The sequence below is a fragment of the Carcharodon carcharias genome, chromosome 3 (genome assembly GCF_017639515.1).
Source record: "Carcharodon carcharias isolate sCarCar2 chromosome 3, sCarCar2.pri, whole genome shotgun sequence".
NCBI lineage: Eukaryota > Metazoa > Chordata > Chondrichthyes > Lamniformes > Lamnidae > Carcharodon > Carcharodon carcharias.
The window spans coordinates 202,451,744-202,476,472 of record NC_054469.1 but is presented as its reverse complement, the minus strand read 5'-3'; the positions used below and the strand labels follow the sequence as shown (position 1 = coordinate 202,476,472).

The window sequence follows — 24,729 nt, the reverse complement described above, 5'->3', positions numbered from 1 at the left end:
GAGTCATTCATGATGCAGCAAACGCTGGAAGTCCAGCAGGGTGTGCGGGAAGATCTGGTGGAGATACATGAGGCTATACTTGGCTTCGTCTCCGTGGTGGAGGAGTCCACGCAGACCATAGCCGATGCAATGAGCCTCATGGCCAAGCGCCCTGCTCCTTTCATGGAGAGAGTGGTGAATCTCATGGAGAGGCTCCTCCAGGAGACCAATCAGGGCATCCTGGGGATGCGCTTGGACCAGCAAGCCCTCACATCAGCATTGACCTCAGCTGGTCAGTGCCAGTGTGGGAGACAGTCTGGGCACCAAGTTTCCCAGCTCGGTGCACATCCATCCACAGTGAGCAGGGAGGTCCGAAGTGACCTCACGTCGGTGCAGCAGCTGCCTGTCGTCTCTGCGGGCTCCTCTCAGGGCACTCTGGATGAGGGCAGTAGCTCCTCCGCCCCTCTCCCAGTGACCATTACATCCGATGAGGCTGCAACGACTGGGGAGATGCCAGCTGTGAAACTGGCCGCTCCGTCCCAGGGGGACCAGCACAAGGCGAGAGGACGGCCGCCAAGGTCATCGCGGACAAGAGGCCAGCACAGTCAGCAGGCTGTCTCAGATGCCAGTGCCAGTGAGGGGACAGCACCTAGACATAGCACCCGAAAGCGTAAATATGAGACACTTTAGGCACACCACAGGTTTCTCACTGGTGCTTTTGTGTTGCCCCGCAGTGAGGTCATGATTAGGTGGTGTGCTGTTTAACACCTTTGTCATTTTGTTTCCTTAAGTTCATTTTGTTATATCATTAAATTTAGACATGTAACCATGGCTGAGGGTGTCTCTTTTCCTCTGCAGGTGGATGGTTACTTATGGTGTTATGAGCAAATTGGGTCACATTGAACTTTATTGACAAGGCCCTTAGTTAATGTTCCTATACAGGCAGATTTAGCACTCAGGTATTGAGTATGGAGCCTGCAGCACTGGCTTTTGTTGGAGATCCATCTGTGGTGTTCTAGCTGAAGGTTTGTTGGATTAAAACCTCCTGGGTGTCCCTGCCTCCCTGGAGTGTGCCCGGGTCAACATATATCCTCAGTGATGGACTCATTGTTTGCAGCCACAGCCACTGCGTCGACATCTTCATTGTCCACAGTGTCCCCCCTTTCCAGTGCAAGATTGTGGAGAGTGCAGTGTCACTACTATCAGTGACACGATCTGGGAGGTACTGGAGTGCGCCTCCTGAACGGTCCAGGCATCAGAAGCGCATCTTGAGAAGACCGATGGCTCTCTCCACCACAGCCCTTGTGGAGGCGTGGCTCCTATTGTACCACTGCTCAGCTTCTGATATTGGATGGCGGAGAGGCGTCATGAGCCACCTTCTGAGGGGATAGTCCTTGTCATCCAGCAGACATCCGTCAAGCTGGGCTGGAGCACCGGCACTTGGGAGTGTCTGAGGATGTAGACGTCGTGGGAGCTGCCTGGGTACCTTGCCCAGACTTGTAGATTCAGCATCCTGTCATCACACACTATCTGCATGTTCATGGAGTGGAAGCCCTTCCTGTTGATGAGGGCACCGGGCTCACCTGCTGGCACCTTGATGGCCACATGTGTGCAGTCTATTGCACCCTGGACATGGGAGAAGCCAGCAATCGCTGTGAAGTCTCTGGCTCGCTGTGTCTGGCTGGCCTGGTCCCAGCAGTAATGGATGAAGGTCAATGCATACCTGAATAGATTGCCTGTCACCTGCTTGACACAAGTGTGGACAGCTGACTGGGAGACACTGCAAAGATCACCCACCGACCCCTGGAAAGTTGAGGGCAGCTGTGACCTTCAGAGCCACTGGCATGGGGTGTTCACCCACACTGTTAGCGGAGATCTCAGGGCCTTTCATCTGACAGATAGAGTTGACTGTCTCCACTGAGAGTCGGAGCCTCCTTTGGTGCTGCACCTCAGATATATTGACATGGCTGCTTTGCTGTCTGTATACCCTCGGAGCAGGATAGCGGCATCTTCTGCGGCCCCTTTCACCTTGGACTTCCTGTTGGCCCTGCATTCCTTGTGCCTGCGCCTCTCCTCCCAAAGGTGGCTCCCCTGGAACCTGAATGTGCACTCCTGGCCTTCCCCCCACATTCTGGCCCTCCCTTCCTCCTCGGAGGGGTGCCTCGAGTGGAAAGCACAACTCCCATTCCCAAGCTAAGGGAAGGCTTCCTGAAACCTGCAGGCTCCAAAAAGGATCTTTACTGTAGAGTGCTGACCTGAAGGTTGTGAATCCTGCCCAAGCAGCTGATGTGAGTTTTGAAGTATTTCTGCTCACACAGGCAAGTATCAGTAACTTTCCAAATTAAATATCTGACTGAGCACATTTGCGACCCCACTGATCCCTCTTATCCCGCCCATGGATGAAGCTTGTACAAATGTGTCCTACCCGTCTGCCCGTAGCACCCATGTGATAACCTGAAGATCGCACAGGCCCTGAAAAATCGCAGTCAATTGGTGCCTCAAGGGCCTTAAGTGGCCTGTTAATTAATGGCGGGCGTGCATCGGAGATTGCCGCGTGTCTGTCCACCGAAATATTGCGATGGCGCGCTGTGACATTGGGACACTCACCCGAAGTCACCGCACATCATTTTATGAGTTGGCATACGGGGCCCTTCCGCCTTGGAATTCCTGTTGGCCCTTAGCCCCTTGTGCCTGCACCTCTCCTCCCAAAGGTGGCTCCCCTGGAGGCTGAATGTACACTCCTGACCTCCTCCCCCTTCGCCAATGGGAAAATTCTGCCCCATACGTTGATTTATTGCCTCAGAAAGACATTTTCATGGGTTGCACCTGAAGTGAATGCATTCTATATAGATTGCAATCAGGCAGCAGGAGACCAGCTTTTATTGGGCTAGATTTTACAGTCAGTGCTGCGGCAATGGCACTCACCACTGGCCTCAAAGAAAGCTGCCCACAAAGGCCTAGTGATCGTTCCATTTCCCGATGGCAGTTAAATCTGGCGCCAAGTCAAGGGGATCTCCCAGTGTGCACCAGCAATGATGTCAGTAGCCAATCATGTTGAACTATTCGCATACAGCAAACCAGGAAGTTAAAACCACTTGATATCCTTCATTCTTAATTTCAATTTTCAGGTTGCGAAATAATTTATGATTGGATTAAGAATAAAGGTAAATGAAAGATAAACAAACTTTTTTTAAATGATATTTTTAAAATAAGTGGAACCATTTAGCATGAAATTTGATAGTTCAAAAATATAAAATTAGCCAGTGTGGGTTATCAGCAGTAATTATGAAGTTAGTACACCATTGAAAACTCTGTTACACCTTAGTCAACAAGATGGTACTTTCTTAAGGGTTTTTAAAGTAAGATTAACAGCCTAAGAGTGAAAATTCTTGTCAATTCATAGAACTCAAATGAACTCCCTTCCCTTGAGGTACTAGTTGAGAAATCTGCCAGGGAGTTTGCTGCCACAGTCTGCCACAAGCCTACCTTCACTGGTCTATACATGCATTGGGACTCTTACAGTTCCGCACACTATAAGGACATCCGCTATTGCCCCAGTTGAGGTCCTTAAGTGGGAAGGGGGTGGCGCCTCCATCAGAAGCCCACTTCTGACTGCAGGCAGACCACCCCCCCTTAAGGTCCAGTGGCCACTGAACCCCCCTCCCCCCTAGGATCTCCCCTGATACCCTGATCCTGCCCACTTTGTGCTCCCACAATCCTTCCCTACCCTCCCCACCCTAGGACCCTTAAACTTACCTTGTCCTCCGGTCCCAGGACTTAGGCTCAGGCATTTCCTGAAGTTCCTCTTCAATCCACTGCAACTCTTGACACTTCAGGGACTGGAGAGCTGCCAGCCAATCAGACTGACCAGCAGCTCTCTGAGGTGAGACTTTCTCCTGAGTGAGCGGTGGAAGTCCCGCCTGCAGCCAATTGACACTCATTTGAGCATGAAATGGCTGTGGGGCACTCCCCTCTGACTCCTCAAATCACAGAGAGGTAAACCCGGTCATCGGAAAAATTCAGGCCACTATCATTGATCTGGAAAAGAAAAACTATTCTAGCATAAAAAAGTGTAATTCTTTAAGTACCTATTAGGTTTTAAACAAAGAGGAACCCATGGTAAAGGCATATTGTTATTATAGCTTCTTAAAAGTTTCAATCATTCTTTCTTTGGTCAACCACCTGCTGAGCTGAAACCATTAATAACTTTTGAAACTCAGCCAAGCATCCATAATGGCTGCAGCTGTCATATCAAAAGCTTCCAGCTACATGACCGGAAACTGACAGAACAGATTGTTTTCTCACTTCCATTTCAAAGCAGGGTGCCTGTCAATCAATGTAAGAAAGCCTGTGCAGTTTTTCCTTTCAACTTTCATAAGCAGAGTTTTTAACAGCTGTCAGTCTATTTAAATGACTCTGCAAAATATGACAGCAGAAGCTGACAGAAAATGTGTTTACATTTTTGATGAATTATGGCACTTCCTTCAATGGAGAAGTACTGTGATGCATGATGACACCTTCACAATAGTGGTCAAAGTAAGAGTCAGCTTATCTTTGCAGGACAGATCCCTAAGATGAATCATTGCATTAAAATATATCTATGTTACAATACAGCATCTAATAATGAGAATTAAAAGTGTCAAAACATTTTAGACTTACAATTCAGAATGCCCCCAACTCCTTAGCAGGCTTCCACCAGTAGTGACAAACTTTCCAACTTTGTTTAGGGTTTCCAAAACCCATACCAGCACACGAAAATTGTTTACTGGAGGAAATGCAAATTCATTTTTTATTCATTCATGGGATGTGGGCTTCACTGGCTGGGCCAGCATTTATTGCCCATCCCTAACTGCCCTTGAGAAGATCGTGGTGAGCTGCCTTCTTGAGCCGCTGCAGTCCATGTGTTCTAGGTACACCCACAGTGCTGTTAGGGAGGGAGTTCCAGGATTTTGATACACTGACAGTGAAGGAACTGTGGTCCTTACAATAGGGACCCCAACCTCGGAAGAGGTGTGTTTGTGTTTTGCACCCAAGGCCTTCTCAACCTACCAAAAGGCCACATGAAAATGGTGTGGGGTCAGGAAGGCGCAAGAAAATTCTCTTTCCAGCAAAAAAGGTTAAGTTTAGCATTTTGTGACCCAATTTACACTTCCATTAGGAGATGAAAATCCAGCCCATTTCATCAGTTTCTGAAATGGTATCAATTAGCATAATTTCACCAATGAGCAAACGGATATTGTCACGCTGGTGCCAGAGAGTAATCTTCTAGCATTATCACTATTGTCACAGTTGAAAAGAGCTTAACTCTTTGCTTTACTCATGCTGGGAGTGCTTTATACGGACATTACGTCATTGAGACAGTGCATCATTCACTTCTGCCCCAATTTAAGCATGCTTATTGAAACAAAACTTAGATTTTTTGGTTTTAAAGAACAAGATCAATACTATTATGATAAAGCAAGAATGTACAATGGTGAAGTAGTTGCATCCCTGATATGCCACAACTCTTACCTCTTATTCATTTCACTTTTAGACAAGAATGCAGGGTTTCTGAAACATTCATGCTGCCAGCCTTAAAAGATTTTGGTAGCTGTTCATTACAGCGAGTGCTTGCAGAGCTCAAACACACCTTGTAGCTCTATTGGGGAACATGTGTTACAGAAATAGCTTCTCTGGCATAACCAACAGATATAAATGTGAAATGTTGAGAACAAATTGAAGCCCCAATGTATCTTGTTGCCAATTGAAACTGTTTTTCTTTGTTTAGGCAAACGACATAAACTAACTTGTTAATTTATTGCCTAATGTTCATGTCAAAAGGACATGGCAACATCTATTTTAAACTTCCTGTTAGGATTTATTTGGCAAGCAACCAGTCATGTGAAACCTTTATAATGTAAATGGGCTGGCCTTCATTCAGCACCAAAAGCAGGATATTGTTATATTCCAATAAAATGCCACATACATATTATTGATGTAGCTGACCGGAATATATGTAACTAATAATATGTCTGCTGTGACATACTTGTTGAACATCTCCATTTGTATTGATATCGTACTGTATTGTGTTGTATTGACACTATGATACTAAATTTTCCACACCGGGGTTGCAGATGTCTTGTTTGTTTCTCTAATGTATAGGCTAAGCTGATGATTTGAATTTTTCCCTGACAATAGCAAATGCCCCTTTTCAACATTGTCACTGGTCATTGATGACAATCCTGGACTGCTTTGTATGCAAACCTAACAGCATCCATAATGTCTTTCTCTACAGAAGTCCCAGTTAATGTAATAGGTTAACAGATAAAGTTAGGTAGAAACAGGGGAGACTAAATTCTACCTCTGTCAGAGCTAACACCGATACAATCTGGTTAAAAAACAGTCATTTTCATTTGATGACCCTTTGCACTTCAGAGTTTCATCATGTGCCAGTTAGGAAAATTTCTATATTTTTTATGTAACTAGTTAGACTAAGTAATGCAGACTAAAGATTGCTTTTGGATCAGTGGGATCTTTAAACAGGTTTACTTGTGTTAGGGAATGCCAAGACATAAAATGTCCCTGGTTCAGTTGCATTTCCATTAGATTTGTCAATCTGTCCAAGATGATTTTCTTCATTGATGTTATTGCCTGCATTCAGAGATCTATGATAGTATTTGATGTCTCTGTCTTGAGGTGTTAATGTATGTGAGTTTGTAGACACGGACAACTAGATGAACTTAGAATGAAACAGACAGTTTGACCTGTTTCCAGTACTTAATATCATGTTTAAAGGGTGAACTTTGTTCCGTGCATGCTATCAGTTCCTAGTGGACAGTGCCTTTTTACTGAATTCAGTGTAAGAAGGAAGCTCTAAATTGAAACTAAATTTCATTGTGGATTTGAATCTGAGTTGTGAAACTCCAACTGTAGGCAAATCCCCTTATAAGGCTTTGGGAACACAGTGGCATAGCAACATCAGAATGACCACTAGAAACCCTGTACCATCAGGGTCATTGGCACTTGGGTGAAAAATGTTTGGTTGTAGCTTTCAATTTCAAAAGTAAATACTCTAATTGCTATGTTGCCTCCAGCATGGTTAAATTGACAGTAAGGGGCAGATTTGGGCTACTGATGTCAGAGATTTCCCAACTTGAGCTACAAATCTAATGGAAGTTTCCTGACTTGTCGGACCGGTCTTGATAAAAAGTGCCCAATACACACAACTTTTGCCTGGGTGAGGGGGAAAGGATTGAGGTGGGTGTGGTATCAGAGTGTCAGCGGCCATGGAGATGGGCAAGTGCTGAGGTGGGCTGGTTAAAATGCCTGCCTCGGTTTGCTGGAACTTTGTCCCAGATGCATTCAAAGATTGTGGGCCCTCTAGCCCTCACACCCCCTCACCTCCCTACCCACCCCTCCATAACCCCTCATACCTTCCATGCTAACGCATGCCAGTCATGCCCCCCAAACACCCCCATGACTCCTTATATTCTCCAAACCAACTCAGTCTCAACTCATGCCCCCCAAGCAACTCCCCATGGCCCCTCATACTGTCCATGCCAACTCTTGACCCCTCCACGCCTATTCGCCCAGTATGCACTAAGTACATAACCAGTGAGGTATATAATAACAATGGCAAATGTGGAACTGCTGTGCTGGAAAAAAAACATTCAATAGTCCTCTTTTGTAAAAACAACAGCTCTTCTCACAACCCTATAAAAGTGTCAATCAGACAGACCATTAAAATATCAATAATAGAGGTTTCAAAAACTGCACACCTCTTATTCTTGTCCAAATAAATATCAAGACATTGATAAAAGATATCAGAGAAAGAATAACTTATTATAACCACTTAAAGATGTCAATCAAGCAAAGTCAAAAATTCACTTCGTTTGTCAAAACAGAAACCCCTGCTGAGCTAATGCTTTGATTGTTCTGGGCACACAGCCAAGCTTCATTATGCTTCCCTCTCTCCCCTCCTTCTAGTTTAAAAACTCTTACATTTCTATCTTTCTTCAGCTCTGATAGAAGATCATTGACCTGAAACATTAACACTGTTTCTCTCTACAGATGCTACCTGACCCGTTGGGTATTTCCAGCATTTTGTGTTGTTACTTACCTTTTAGAAGCAGCCAACTAGTTGCCTTTTATCTGTCAGCTTTCCCAATGCCTACGAAAGCCGGTTGGCTGTGGTGAAAAATAGAAACACTGTTAAAATGGAGGCATATAGACTCTTTAAAAGGTTTTCGCAACCAACCCACCTCCTGCAAGCAGATTTGTCATTCACTTCCATTAAAACTGGAAGTGTACTGGTTCAAAGTTCCTGCTTCAGTCCTTTAACTTTTTAATCACTCACCTACCCCTAGTCTTTCTGTCTCTCATTCAAACGTTGTATGTCCTGTTGTTATAATAACAAAATGTCTCGGAAGAAGCAAGGAGAAAGACCCTCAAGCTTAATCTGATTCCTAAGGGGAAAAGCTTCTATCATCGCAAACCTCATAATCCACATTACTTAAAGCAATTTGCCAACTTCAGAAACCCACAACCTATTGGAAGCCTTATCTTAAATTATGTGGGTGGAATTTTCCTTTGGGTGGGGGTTTTGTAGTTAGCAGCGCATCCTTCAATATGAGTCACAAAGGTGTACCATTCTAGGTACATTGGTGTTGACTGCAATCAAGAAAAAAAAAGTTTTCTCTTTGAGCCTCTTCTGGTCCCTTCAAATCAATGGCTGCCTTTGTCTGCTTCAGCAGAATCCCAGTGCATCATTGTTCTGGATTCTACTCTTTGGTAGTGGCAACTAATCCTGACCAAGGCTATGGGTCAGGCTTGCAACATGGTCACAACAGTGAGAGACCGTCAGAGTAGAAGCTTCTGAAGGCTTTCGAAGGTGAAGGTGTTGAAAGGAGGAAATCAAAAAAAAACTGGATCTAGGCAGCTGTTGGTCTACAAAAAAGCCATAAAATAATTGATCAGCGAACCAGTTTCAGTGATGTTGGTTGAAAGATAATTGTTGGTGAGCACCCCTCAAGTTGGTGGATGGGGCTCACTTTTAACATCCATCTAAAAGACGCCATCTCCAAGAGTACAACATTCCCCTAATACTGCACTGAAACATTAACCTGGAAAATATCCTCAAATCACTGAGATGGGGTTCGAGCTCATGACTCAGAGGCAAGAGTGCTGTCACTGAGCCAAAGCTGTAACATAAAACTTTCACTGTCTGTTTTTGTAAAATAGTCTAAATCTTTTTTCCTTCCACTTGTTTGAATTGAGTTCTTTCCTTGTCTGTTTTATTTCCTTGTATGTCAGAAGCTCTCAACAATTAACCATAAAAAGCACTAGGTCATACTGAAATGTGATTAGTTCTATCAGCAGAAAGGATGTATGTGTACAGACCAGCAAATTGCGCAGGGACCTTTTTATCTGAATCCTGGCCTATTAGCTCGTCATGTTATTTTCCAGTTGACCTAATGTGCTGCCCTACAAATGATGTAAGAGATCCCAGTGACACACATTTTGGTGGGTACTAGTAAGCTTAAAGATGCATCAATTTTGAATGAAGAAGGGACAATGGAAATGATGCCAAAGGGCAGTTCCAAACTTCATGGTTGTTAAACATGCTCACCTTCACTACTGAGTTAGTTCTTGATTCCATCTCCTCATGGTCACCTATGAAGTGGAAGTTACCATATTAACAAAGAGAGAAGCTGAGCAAGTGCTTAGCTTCTCTCAAGAAGTTGCAAGCTAGGATGAAAGAGTTATGGATTCTGCCCTCAGTTATCATTAGTGCAGAAGATTTATCTGTCCTGCAGCCTCCCATTGAACAAAATGAAAGGATGACCAGAACTGGAATACCATAGCTTGTATCCTCTGACCCAGCACCCTTGATTCCACAACCCAGGCTCCAGACCTAGAATTCTATAACCCTGATTCTCTTACCCAGAGTCTTTTTGATGCCATTTCCTCATTGGAAATGCAGGATCAGTAAATTCAGTGTACACCATTCTTTAGGCACTGTACTTACAGTGTACAGCATGCCTGGCCCCTGAAGGACAGGTAACTAATGGCATCACCAACTACTGAGGCCCCTTGGTAAGAAGTCTCTGGAGCCTAATTTGAAAAGTTATGATAAGGGGGTTAGGTTGGAGAGTGTAATATATTAGATAAATATGCTTTCCTTTACCATCAAGAAAAATAAATGTCTTTTCTTTGAGTACTATATTGAACATTGTACATTGTTAAATGAGAGGAAGGGTGCTCACCTAATTGGTACAATGGTGATTAATAGAAACCATATAACATTTGCTCTTATTACATTTGCTCTTTTTATATTTTCAGGATCTTCCCATGGCAGTGAACAATCTCCTATATCGTCGCCAGTTTCCAATCACTGTTCTCCTGCTGGTACACCCAAACGGCCTCCAGGAACAATCATAGTTCCACCTGGAAGTCAGACTGCGGCAAATACTCCACCTGTAGTTACCATTGCTCCAACACAAACAGTCAATGGATTGTGGAGAAGTGACAGCAGACAGGTAGGAAAAAGAAAGCTGATAAATTAGTTGTTTCCGAATTTGCTTAGTGATCTCAAATTAATTTTGCTCCAGGATATGATGTTTAGGAGCTCATCACAACATTGTGATGTGCTATTTAAGCCAGAAAATGACAGTGAGTGATGTGTTGTAAGCACATGTAACACGTTTATATTGAATTCTCCCTTTAGGTACTTTAACATAGTCATTAACCCATTCAAAATAAATCTGATAACGCCTCTGAAAGAGAGTCATATGGACTCAAAACATTAACTCTGTTTCTCTCTCCACAGATGCTGCCAGACTTGCTGAGTTTTTCCAGCATTTTCTGTTTTTATCTGTGTTAACACCAGTGTTTGACATGCAAGTATTTGTACAATAACAATACTTGTAATTGCTAGGTCTATAATTGCTGGCATATTCTTGAAAGTAAAGCTATCTACATCTAGGTGAATATTAGACTTTGTGGAGGTGACTTTTTTTGTTTTTAATTTTAATGAGCAAAAAGTCACCTGGGCTCAGAAACTACTTGGCAAGGGTTGTCCAACTCACAGCCCCATGGTTACATGCAGTACCCCTGCCCTGGCAATTCAGTCCGCATCCCAGGTAATTCACCCCTATTTGTGCTTGTATCTTTTCATTGTTGTTTTGCTCCATTTATATTTCATGAGCTTGAAGGTTTGGAAAGGGTTGTTTTCAGCACTGTAACTTCATTCATGAATAATTCTAAATTAGATCACAAAAGACGCTATCTCCAAGAGTACAACACTCCCTTAATACAGCACTGAAACGTTAATCTAGAAAATATTCTTGCATCACAAATAGGGTTCGAACTCACTTTGCCAACTTCAGATACACGCAAATTCTTGGAATCCTTATTTTAAATTATGTTAGTGAAATGTTCCTTTTGAGAGGGGATTTTGTAGTCAGCATTCCGTCCTTCCATCTGAGTCACAAAGACTTACCTTTATAGGCTTTAGTTTTGACTAAGTTAAAAAAGATAATTTTCCCTTGGAGGCTCTTCTGGTCCTTTCAACTCAGTGGCTGCCTTTGTCTGCTTCAGTAGAATCCCACTGCATCATTGTCCTGGATTCTACTCTTCGGTAGTGGCAACTAACCCTGACCAAGGCTATGGGTCAGGCTTGCAACATGGTAGCAGCAGTGAGAGAAGGTCAGAGTAGAAGTTTCTAAAGGCTTTTGAAGATGAAGGTGTTGAAAGGAGGAATTCCAAAAAAAATGGATCCTGGCAGCTGAAGGTCTACTAAAAAACAACAAAACAATTGATCAGCGAACCGGGTTTAGTGCTGTTGGGTGAAGGATAATTGTTGGTCAGACGACCAGAGAGCACCCTTCAAGTTGGCGGATGAGGCTCACTTTTAACAACCGTCTAAAAGACGCCATCTCCAAGAGTACAACACTCCCTTAATACTGCACTGAAATGTTAACCTAGAAAATATCCTCAAATCACTGAGATAAGACATAGGAGCAGAAATTAGGCCAATTGGCCCATCGAGTCTGCTCCGCCATTCAATCATGGCTGATAAGTTTCTCAACCCCATTCTCCCGCCTTCTCCCCGTAACCTTTGATCCCCATACCAATCAAGAACCTATCTGTCTCGGTCTTAAATACACTCAATGACCTGGCCTCCACAGCTTTCTGTGGCAATGAGTTCCATAGATTCACCACTCTCTGGCTAAAGAAGTTTCTCCTCATCTCTGGTCTAAAAGGTCTTCTCTTTATTCTGAGGCTGTGCCCTTGGGTCTTAATCTCTCCTACTAATGGAAACATCTTCCCCATATCCACTCTATCCAGGCCTTTCAGTATTCTGTAAGTTTCAATCAGATCCCCCCTCATCCTTCTAAACTCCATCGAGTATAGACCCAGAGTCCTCAAATGTTCCTCATATGTTAAGCCTTTCATTCCTGGGATCGTTCTCGTGAACCTTCTCTGGACCCTCTCCAGAGCCAGAACATCCTTCCTGAGATACGGGGCCCAAAATTGCTCACAATATTCTAAATGTGGTCTGACCAGAGCCTTTTAAAGCCTCAGCAGCACATCCCTGCTTTTATATTCTAGTCCTCTCAAAATAAATGCCAACATTGCTTTTGCCTTCCTAACTACCAACTCAACCTGCAAGTTAACCTTAAGAGAATCCTGGACTAGGACTCCCAAGTCCCTTTGCATTCCAGATTTCTGAATTCTCTCCCCATTTAGAAAATAGTCTATGCCTCTATTCTTCCTACCAAAGTGCATGACCTCACACTTCCCCACATTGTATTCCATCTGCCACTGCTTTGCCCATTCTCCTAACGTGTCCAAATCCTTCTCCAGCCTCCCCGCCTCCTCAATACTACCTGTCCCTCCACCTATCTTTGTATCATCTGCAAACTTAGCCAGGATGCCCTCAGTTCCTTCATCTAGATCATTAATGTATAAAGTGTAAAGTTGTGGTCCCAGCACTGACCCCTGTGGAACTCCACTAGTCACCGGCTGCCATCCTGAGAAGGACCCCCTTATCCCCACTCTCTTCCTCCTGCCAGACAGCCAATCTTCTATCCATGCTAGTCCCTTGCCTCTAACACCATGGGCTCTTATCTTACTAAGCAGCCTCCTGTGCGGCACCTTGTCAAAGGCCTTCTGGAAGTCCAAGTAGATAACATCCATTGGCTCTCCTTTGTCTAACCTACTCATTACCTCCTCAAAGAATTTTAACAGATCTGTCAGGCATGACCTCCCCTTGATGAAACCATGCTGACTTGGCCCGATTTTACCATGCACTTCCAAGTATTCTGAAATCTCATCCTTAATGATGGGCTCTAAAATCTTACCAACGACCGAGGTCAGGCTAATCGGCCTGTAATTTCCCGTCTTTTGCCTCACCCCCTTCTTAAACGAGGGGTTACGTTAGCAATTTTCCAGTCCTCTGGGACCCTCCCTGACTCCAGTGATTCCTGAAAGATCACCACTAACGCCTCCACTATCTCTTCAGCTATCTCCTTCAGAACTCTGGAGTGTAATCCATCTGGTCCAGGTGATTTATTCACCTTCAGACCTTTCAGTTTTCCTAGCACCTTCTCCTTGGTAATGGCCACCATACTCACCTCTGCCCCCGACTCTCTTGAACTTTGGGGATGTCACTCGTGTCTTCCACTGTGAAGACTGACGGAAAGTACCTATTCAGTTCCTCTGCCATTTCATTGTTCCCCACTACTACTTCTCCAGCGTCATTTTCTATGGGGTTCGAGCTCATGACTCAGAGGCAAGAGTGCTGTCACTGAGCCAAAGCTGTCACGTAAAATTTCTTGGTCTGTTATGGTAAAATAGCTTAAATCTTTTTTCCTTCCACTTGTTTGAATTGAGTTCTTTCCTTGCCTGTTTTATTTCCTCATGTAACAGTAACTCTCTACAATTAACCATAAAAAGCACAAGGACATACTGAAATGTGATTAGTCCTATCAGCAAAAAAGGCACGTGTGAAGACCAGCAAATTGGCTAGGGTCCTCTTTATCTTGATCCTGGCCCATTAGCTCGTCATGTAATTTTCTAGCTGGCCTAACGTGCTGCAAGAGTCTCATTTAAATATGACAATATATTTTAAAAGCTATTAATAGCACCAAGTAAGATTTCCTATTCAGTTCAAACTTTGTTCTCCTCTCGGCCATCTGGATGAGAGGCGACCCTGGAAGCTCCACCGCTGTTGGCTGTTTCTAGTTGGTATGTGTGCAATTAATGCATTGGTGCTATAGCACATGTCCCAGGATCAGGAAATTTAACCTACTGATTGTCACTATATCGCATAGAATGCAAAAATTAAACTGCTGATCCAGGAAATCAGAAAAACTTCAAAAAATATTGCAGGCAACAGGTCAGTCAATTTCTGTGGGAGAACAGAGAAGGTAAAGTTTCCGATATAACCCTTTCAGCAGAACTAGAAAAAATGGCAATTGAACAGCAATTTAAAAGGAAATTTTAACATTTTAAAGGTGGGAAAGTAAGTTGTCAAGAGGAGATAGAGTCTGTAGAGAGACATAGATAGGTTGAGTCAGTGGGCAAAAGTGTGGCAGATGGAGTATAATGTGGGAAAATGTGAACTTGTCTACTTTGACAGAATGAATAGAAATGCAGTATATTATTTAAATGGAGGGAAATTGCACAACTTGATGGTACAGAGGGATCTGGGTGTCCTGGTACATGAAACACAAAAAGTTAGTCTGCAGGTACAACAAGTGATTAGGAAGGCAAATGGAATGTTGTTGTTTATTGCAAGAGGAATGGAATATAAAAGGGAAATTTTTCTGCAGCTGTTCAGGGCCTTGGTGAGACCACATCTGGAGTTCTGTGTACAGTTTGGTCTGCTTATTTGAGAAAGATATAATTGCATTAGAAGCATTCCGAGAAGGTTTACTCAATGCATTCCTGGGTTGAGGAGCATATCTTATGAAGAAAGGTTGGACAGGTTAGGCCTATTGGAGTTAGAAGAATGAGAGGTGATCTTATTGAAACATATAAGATCCTGAGGGGCTTTAACAGGGTTGGTACCAGGAGAATGTTTCTACTTGTGGGAGAGACTAGAACTAGGAGATGCAGTTTAAAAATAAGAGGTCTACTTTTTAAGACAAGGATGAGGAGAATTTTTTTTTCTCTCAGAGGATCGTTAGTATGTGGAGTTCTCTTCCCCAGAGAGCAGTGGAGCTGGGTCATTGAATTTATCTAGACAGAGTTAAACAGATTTTTGATAGACAAGGGAGTTAAGGGTTATGGGGTGCAGATGGGAAATTGGATCTTAATCCTTGAATCTTATTAAATGGCAGAGCAGACTCAAGGGACTGAATGGTCTACTCCTGCTCCTATGTCCTATTCTCCTGTATCTTCCTAGGAAGAGAATAAAGGAGAGGGAAAAGGGAATAAAACACATACATATGAAAGAGGATGCAAATAGGCTTAAAAGTGCCTAAATGGAAAATGGGATATGGATTAATTGACTGAAGTAATATTAAGATGGGATAAGCATAACAAGTTTAAGATATTTAAGAAATGCCAAAAATATGTGAATAGCCAAGGCAGTGAGGGTGAGACAGGTCTGAAGTGGAAACAGGAAAAGCTGGGAAAGTGGCTTAAGTTGATGTCTGAAGTTATTAAAGTCAATATGAAGGCCAGAAGACTGTGGAGTTACTAATAAAATGTCTTCTTCCTCAAGTCTTCATTGAGATTCATTGGAAGTGAATGGAAGGGCAAGGGCTGACAGGTCAGACCTGGGACTGAAATTGAAGTGGCAACTGAAAACAAAGGTATTTGGCAAAGCAGTTAGTTAACTGTTATTGCTTTACAGTTTGTTCCAAAAAGCATTAATGGTCCCTTTGACATAATTTTTCTAATATTGAGTATTACTTGTGTACTTGCTGTGTGCTAGCTTTTAAGGGATGGATTAACTGGAAACTGAAGGTACAACCTTTTGTTTCCTAGATGGGTCTAAAATTCCACTAACTATGGAATGATTACTCAGCAACAGGGACCACTAGAGAATTTCAAAGACTCTGGTTCTCACTTGAAATTCATAGCTGGAAACACAATCAGTAAGAGGGTGAACTTTGGCCACATCATGTGTTGTCTATGGATTATAACTTATGGTCTCAACTAATCTAGGGAATTCTAATGTTTCCCAGTGGAATACCTGTCAGATACAAGTGGCAGCACTGACAATTCTAACTGTCAGGAGCAAGGTATTCAGGAGTATGCACATTTACTAAAAGAAAATCTCAAATTTTAATCCCACTGGAGAGTTTATGTTGACCCTAAGCTAAGTAAATCACGTTTGATATAATGTCTATTAAAAATCTTTAAATTTGCCTTTAAATTTTTTTGTGTGGCAGCACAACCATATTATTTATCACAGAACAAGGTCTTTGTGGTACTTATATGCTACTCTGCAGCCGTGCACCCACGCTGTTTAGCAGAAAAAATTGGACTCCACACTTGTAAAAGTTACATTTTACTGCCAAGGAAGTTGCTTGTCAATAATTAAGACTTATCACACTGTTAAAAAGGGTACTTTGACTGAAACGGGCAAGCCCTAACTTTCTGTAGTGAGTTTAGCTTGAAACTATCTTTTTTATTTATTCATTCGCAGGGTGTGGACAGTACTGGCAATGCCAGCATTTATTGCCCATGGCTAATTACTCTTGAGAAGATGGTGGTGAGCTGCCTTCTTGAACAGCTGCAGAAGGCGCTTCCACCATGCTGTTAGGAAGAGAATTCCAGGGTTTTGACTCAGCAACAAAGAGAGAACAGTAATATGTTTCCAAGTTGGTATAGTGTGTCAATTGGAGGGAAATTTGGAGGTGGTTGTGTTCCCCTGCACCTGCTGCCCTTGACAGTCCGGGCGGTACAAGTCACGGGTTTGGGAAGTGCTGCTGAAAAAGCCTTGGCAAGATATTGTAGTGCATTCTGTAGATGGTACATAGTATAGCCATTTGACAATTGTGGTGGAGGGAGTGAATGTTTAAGGTGGCAGATAGGGTACCAATCAATCAGGCTGCATGGTCCTGGAAGATACTGATCTTCTTGAGTGCCATGTAAGTACTATACCGGAAATTAATTTTGTTTAATACATTCACCTGGGTATCGTGACAGTCAGACACTGTTTTTGCACAACCTACGGAAAAGCAATGCATCTTGAATAGCAACCTCCATGTTTTTGCATTTAATTTCACATCTACATACCCGAAGTTGTCCAATTTCCTTATATATAAAACAGTAAGTACTTGTAGCTTCATTGTTAGTTTTACAGTTAATTCCAGCCTATATATATAAATATATATATATATATATCTGACCCATATATGCTATAATTCATAAATCACATTTCAAAATGTTAAAAGCATGTAAAAAGAATAGTTATGTCTAAAAAATTTCTAAGCACCTATTGACTTGCAAATTTTCCTCATCAAAGTAATTATCCATTAATTGACCAGAGGATAAGGAAAATGAAAGTAAACTGTGCCTGGTAATAATTTTTTACCTACTGTCATTTGTAAGAAAGCAGGCACACAGGACTTTCCAAAACATCAACTGTTTAGTCTCATCAGTCATGCATCTAAAGCATTGACGTCATCAAACAGAAAGTCACCCCCTGTGTGAACAGAGAAGTTGCAGAGAAGCAGTTTGGCTTCATTCCTGGAAAGGGTACAACTGACACTATGCTTGTGCTCAGAAATCTCATGGAGAAAGGTGAAAATAAGCAGGAAGCCCAGCTTTGGTTCATGATCATAAATTATGCCAAAACTTTTGTCCAGCAGGTTGTTCTATGGGAGACACTTATAGACTTTGGTGTACCCAAATATCTTGCATGGCTAATACAAAAGCAATACAGAAATCCCTCAGGAATTGCCAGTGTTGGTGATGGGCTACAAACCAATTCCAGTTTGAGAATGAAGTCAGGCAGGGGTGTCTTCTGTCACGCATGCTGTTTAACGCTGTGGGAGAGGAGATAATGAGGATGATGTGGGAAGAGTTACCAGACAGATGTGGCTGCATCATAGGAAATTGTAGCGTATGGAATCTCAGGTATGCAGATGACACCACTCTCATAGCCAGAACAAGGGGCGAGCTCAGGGCTATGGCAGGCCCAGCCAAAAGACACAGTGAGTCTTTTGGACTGATCAAAAATGAGATAAAGACCAATGTTGTGCCTCTACATGGCAATGGAAAAGTCAAGATTGGAAACACTGAGAGAGAGGCAGGGGACAAATTCAAGTATTGATGATAAATACCAAAGTCACTGTTCAATAATAAAATCTAAGTTAGATTAGTTACAGCAAGAGGAGTAACCCATGATTTAAGTAGCTTCTGGAAGTCCAAAAGCATTAGCGTGAAGTTGAAAAAATGCCTAGTACAGTTACTACAGTGGAGTGTTGCACCTTATGGATGCCAGAGATGGATTCTGAAAAAAGAGTATTGGAGGAGGTTAGCAGCTTTTGAAATTTGGGTATGGCAGAGGATGCTCAGAATCAGCTGGATGGACCGGAAGACAAATGAGTGGATTTGATCAAGAGAAGTTCAGGAGTCAAAAAGGCTGCTAAGTACAGTTAGAGATAGAAATATAGCCAAATAATATAATTGGAAATGAAGACCCAACAGCTTTATCCTGTCAACAAATGAAGGAGAAATTGAGGGTCAAAACAGAAGAGAAAGAAGAAAAATTGGAAGGGTGGATAACATTGAGACATGGTGCGGAATTTTATGGCCCAACCCATCAGCAGGATCTTCTTGGTCTCACCAAAGTCAATGCAGGTTTAAACGGCTCTCCACATTTTCCAGTCCCGTTCCCACTGCCTTGGGGCCATAACATTCCGGCCATGGACTGAGGGAGTCTTGAAGAAAAAGAACAATGAACGAACTGGAACTTATCCTATGTCTTCACAAGATCTTCCAGTTTTCATAAATATCAGGAGCAATACATAAAAACTTATTTTAAGCTGAATATAATAAGCATATTTGTTAAACAATGTAAAGCATATAATCTAACAACAATATGATGTATTGTTCCTTTGTGGATAGGAATTAAAGTTGTTTCCTATTAATTTTCTTCATACATTCCTGGTTGGTGGATTGATAAAAACTGATCTTGCCATCAAAATCTTTGCATCTCAGCCTTTTAATTCAACTTTCATGTACATAAATCTAGAAATTCCACTCCTTCTGTAAGCGTGACCTTTTTTCTGCCCATATCTGTACGTCCAAACAACAGCTTGGGTACATATTTGTGGGATGTTTCTGGGAATCTCACAAGCTATTTTTCTGCTTGGCCCAGTGGTACATGTTTTTGCTCGGCCCGGTGGTACGTGTTTCTGCTCGGCCCAGTGGTACATGTTTTTGCTCGGCCCAGTGCTACATGTTTTTGCTCGGCCCAGTGGTACATGTTTTTGCTCGGCCCAGTGGTACGTGTTTTTGCTCGGCCCAGTGGTACATGTTTCTGCTCGGCCCAGTGGTACATGTTTTTGCTCGGCCCAGTGCTACATGTTTTTGCTCGGCCCAGTGGTACATGTTTTTGCTCGGCCCAGTGGTACGTGTTTTTGCTCGGCCCAGTGGTAAGCGTTTCTGCTCGGCCCAGTGATACATGTTTTTGCTCGGCCCAGTGGTACGTGTTTTTGCTCGGCCCAGTGGTACATGTTTCTGCTCGGCCCGGTGGTACATGTTTTTGCTCGGCCCAGTGGTACATGTTTCTGCTCGGCCCGGTGGTACGTGTTTCTGCTCGGCCCAGTGATACATGTTTTTGCTCAGCCCAGTGGTACATGTTTTTGCTTGGCCCGGTGGTAAGCGTTTCTGCTCGGCCCAGTGGTACATGGTTTTGCTCGGCCCAGTGGTAAGCGTTTCTGCTCGGCCCAGTGATACATGTTTTTGCTCGGCCCAGTGGTACGTGTTTTTGCTCGGCCCAGTGGTACATGTTTCTGCTCGGCCCGGTGGTACATGTTTTTGCTCGGCCCAGTGGTACATGTTTCTGCTCGGCCCGGTGGTAAGCGTTTCTGCTCGGCCCAGTGGTATGTGTTTCTGCTCGGCCCGGTGGTAATCGTTTCTGCTCGGCCCAGTGGTACGTGTTTTTGCTCGGCCCAGTGGTACATGGTTTTGCTCGGCCCAGTGGTACCTGTTTCTGCTCGGCCCGGTGGTAAGAGTTTCTGCTCGGCCCAGTGGTATGTGTTTCTGCTCGGCCCGGTGGTAATCGTTTTTGCTCGGCCCAGTGGTACATGGTTTTGCTCGGCCCGGTGGTACATGTTTTTGCTCGGCCCAGTGGTGCGCGTTTCTGCTCGGCCCAGTGGTACACGTTTCTGCTCGGCCCAGTGGTACATGTTTCTGCTCGGCCCAGTGGTACATGTTTCTGCTCGGCCCAGTGGTACGTGTTTCTGCTCGGCCCAGTGGTACGTGTTTTTGCTCGGCCCAGTGGTGTGCGTTTCTGCTGGGCCCAGTGGTACATGTTTCTGCTCGGCCCAGTGGTACACATTTCTGCTTAGCCCAGTAGTACGTGTTTCTGCTCGGCCCAGTGATATAATCTCACAGAGCAGGAATAAAATGACAACCAATTCCTATTCCATTCTGGAACTGCCAGCATTGGATGAAAGGAGAACCTCCGCGATTTACTTTTTGCTTCGGCCTGACAGGCTTCTGGATTTCCACTGGGTTTCCAGTAGGAGCAGCCCCTATTAAAGGGACAACCATGATACCAAGCCTAACCAAACAAAGCCACTCTTTTTATGTTGCAGTATCATCTGACTTTACCATGAGCAATAACCTAGTGTACGCTTAAAATCATCAAATGAACTGTTGATTGAATATACTGAAGAGAATTAGTGAATGCAATAAGCAGAACTGAAAATCTGAATCTAAATATTAAATTAATCACTATCTTTGTTTCAGCTTGGTGTCTAAGAAAAAAATGTCAGATCAAATTTAAAAATTCTATTACTCAAAGTTAATGTATCAATATATCTTGCTGGGATAGATGCTGGGCACGAAGTTGACATAGGACTAAATAAGTGAACAGACAAAATGGGTAAATGAAGACTATACCAGAAGCAACAAAATACTTGAATCAATGAATTAAAGCCTTGCTGTTTTCTGGTGATGCCTCTAGATTCCAACCTTTTTCTTTCCAATACAACTTGTTTTGTCTCTCTCTTTCCCTATTTTACAATACTGCTATTGTCATTATTGCCGTGATCTTGCCTCTTCTCCTTCTTGTATCTGTCTTGTATCTTGTGTCAAAATTAGACTCATTTTTTCTTCTCAGCCTTTCGTTCCTCCTACATTTCACACACTGTTAGGACTGAGGCTTGGCAACACCTAGTCACTGCTCCATTCTTCCAAGTCTTTTTAATGCTAGGGTTATCCTGCACGATGGGCCTTAGTCCTCCGCCTAAGTTTTTCAATTGAAATATCTGTCTGACAGCAAAGCATTAATTAATTATGAGAAACCACAATTTGGTGGTTGTACAAATGCTTCATGAAAAGGCACCTAATTAGGGGAACCTGTCTCCTTCCCCAGTGAAGTGCCAGCTGATTCAATAACAAGCCAGCACTAATTATTCCAGGTAACCAGGGACACCCCCTGATTTTCTCTAGTGGGCTGCTGTAAGTTACAGCCAGCTACCATTAACTAGGGCAGCTAACTGGGGAAATCTCTACCTTTCCCAGGTCAGCTAATTGATTATAACTAGGACTCGATGGCTGTTTTATTTTCTTTCTCCAGTGTGTTCACATTTCTAAAAACTTTTAAGAGTAATAACACAAAACCAAGTGGCAAGAAATTGTAGGCATGATATTCATCCTTTGGGCCGGGCTGCTTATAACACAGATCAAGTATCCTGTAATTTTTTGACAGCTTTTGTTTTTCTTGATTGAATACCCGGAAGCCATAAATGCCGAATGCTTTGTCCAATGGTGCCTCATCCACAAAGTTCCCAGTCATCTTTTGTTCTCGTGTCCTTTGGTTTCCCAATCTTCCAAGTTCCCCCAGGGCTCTTCAACTTCATTGTGTGCTTACTCTGTTTTCCTGCATTGCCTGGTATCCTTTCTATTCAAAATGCCTTGAAAACCTCCTCAGCGAGTCTTGCACTGTCATCTTTCACTCCAACATGTTTCCTCTTGCACATGGACAGTATGGCTGCAGAAAATAGGTATTTGCTGTATGCAGCATTCCATAACAAATCTGGACACAATCTCACCTCTCTCAGGTCTCTGGAGACCCATGTGCTTCCATCTGCTGTAATGCACAGTGAGATTGTATTCTGTCAGATAAACACATTCCCCTTTCCCCGATGATGCATCTCACTCGGGAGGGAAGCTTTACATTGAAATTTGGCAGGTGCCGTTTGTGAATTTTGTAATTTTGTCTGCAACTACCCCATAACTTTACTTTTAAATTTGTAAGCCCATTGCAAAAATGGCAGCTCTACTAACTTTCCACTTGCATTCTCATTGTTGCTGGGGACACATGTTCCTTTGATTATTCAAGCGAATTCACTGTTAAAATATTAGTTGTACAGACTTTTCAAATTAGGTCGACCTCAAAGGCCTTTTGAAAGGACTTTGATAAGATAACAAACAGAAGACTGATGACAAAGATTAGGGTATGTACATTCAGGAGACAAAAAGCTGAATGGATAGATAATGGGCTAAAAAAAGTCAAGCAGTGAGCAGAGGTAGTCATTCAGATTGGAGAAAGATAGGAAATGGTGTTCCACAAGGATCAGTGTTGGAACCAATGTTATTCATAATTTTTATTAATGATCTGAACTTTGGAACAAGTATCTCAGTATCATAACTTGCAGATGAAACCATACCGGGGTGGGGGTTGGGGGGGGGTGGGGGGTGGGGTGGGGGGGGGAGGGGGGGGGGGGGGGGGGGCGAGTATAGCTGATAGTGAGGACCAATATAATATAATAGAAGGCATTAGAGAACTTGTATACTTGAGTAGTACATTAACTTCAACATAGATAAATGTGAAGTGATGCACTTTGTTAGGATAAACAGAGAAATCATCTACACCTTAGAAAATAAATAGGTGAAGCGGGTAGAAGGGCAAAGGGATCTAGAGATAGAGATGAAGATATCATTAAAAGCATTATGACAGGTCAGGAAAGCAATTAAAAATGTTAACAAAGCACTGGGATTTATTTCTGCGGGTGTAGAATTCAAAAGCAATGACATTATGTTGAACTTATGTTGGACCCTGGTCAGGCTGCATCTATAGGACTGTGCAAAGTTCTGGTTTCTATCCAATAAATGATATCAGAACACTGGAGAAAGTACAAAAAATGAATGATTGTACATGAGCTGAGAAATTGTAGCTATTGGGAAAGGTTGATCAGGTTGTCTTTTTTTTTTAGAAAAGAGAAGGTTTAGAAGGAGAACTGATAGAGTTTTCCAAAGTAATGGTAGATGTGGAGATAATGGCCATGAAATTGGACTCTGTTTTGCCATTGATGCTGGTGTTCCTGAACTCAAAATTGGCAGCTGAAATGCTTCCTGACAGGGGGCTAATGCAGATGTGCTGTGCTTGCCCTGGAACTATGCAGAGTGGATAGATTGTGATGTCAGATAGCCTATAATGCAAATTTGGTATGCAACCTGACATTTTAGGCTATGCAGGTCCAGCTAACGCACTTCCTTAATCATTCCCGGCTGAACATAGACATGAGGCACCCTGCAATAATGTTATTGAAAGGGTTAACCATCCACCTTCCAGGTAAGGTGATTTTGACTTACTTTTGCTAGTGCAGAGTTAGTGGAAGTAGTGTTCTGTAATATTGGAGGAGTTTTGCAAACTCTGGATTTGGAAGGGAGTGATGCTGGAAGTCAGAAGAATTGATGAGCCAGTCAAGAGAAAGGCTGCTTTAGAATTAATAGGGGCTATAGTTGCAGTCCCTTGTGGGCTGCAATATGCTTTGGAAATGGAGCATACGCAGCCGAGGGGAGAAACAGAATGAGGAGGAAGATTCTCAATACAAATCTCTATCCACCAAGGATCTTTAAGGAGTATTTCTCCTACATCCACTTTCCTAGTACCTGAGTTTCACCAAGGAAATGGTTCACTGTACCTGCAGTCTCACAACAGAGCCACAACAGTACTGCTCGTGGCCATCAAGGTCGCCATCATTCTCAATTCCTACTCCAGTGGATTCTTGCAGGCAGGAACAGGTGACATTAGCAAAATCTTGCAGTTTGCCATTCATCATTGCATGAGAGGTGACGGAGGACATGTATAGGAGGAGAAGGGATTTCCTCGTCTTCTCACTAACCAGTGAGAAGTAGGAGAAGAGAGCAGGTGGATTTTCCAGGCTGTCAGGATTCCTAATGGTGCAGGATGCAATTGACTGCATTCACATGGCTCTGTGGGCCCCACATGTTAGCGGGAAGACGTTTCATAACTACAAGGGCCCTTACTCTATTAATGGTATGTAATCATGACCAGAAGATCTTCTTGATGAATGTCCACGATCTTGACAGCATTCATGACACATTCGCCCTAATCCAGTCGGCCTTATCCTCCTCCTTTGGGCCACCATAAAGAACCAGAGGCTCGCTGCCGAGTAACAAGTGATTCCCCCCCACCCATTGGCTCCCCTCCACCACTCATCACACTTGGGACAGTTCAGCGAGAATGAGAACCATGCAGCCTGGCAGAATGTGAAACGTCAACAGTCCTGCTGCCAGGACCACTCAGGGCCATCCTCCATACTCACC

General features: G+C 43.2%; 1 protein-coding gene across 1 annotated transcript in view; it reads left to right on the top strand.

Annotated features, from left to right (window-relative positions):
* LOC121276601 (genetic suppressor element 1-like) overlaps positions 1-24,729 on the top strand; it is a 323,710-nt gene that overhangs the window by 213,602 nt on the left and 85,379 nt on the right. The window contains exon 4 of the mRNA XM_041185215.1: positions 10,300-10,496. Within this exon, the coding sequence (XP_041041149.1) occupies positions 10,300-10,496 (197 nt within the window). The remainder of the gene's footprint in view (positions 1-10,299; positions 10,497-24,729) is intronic.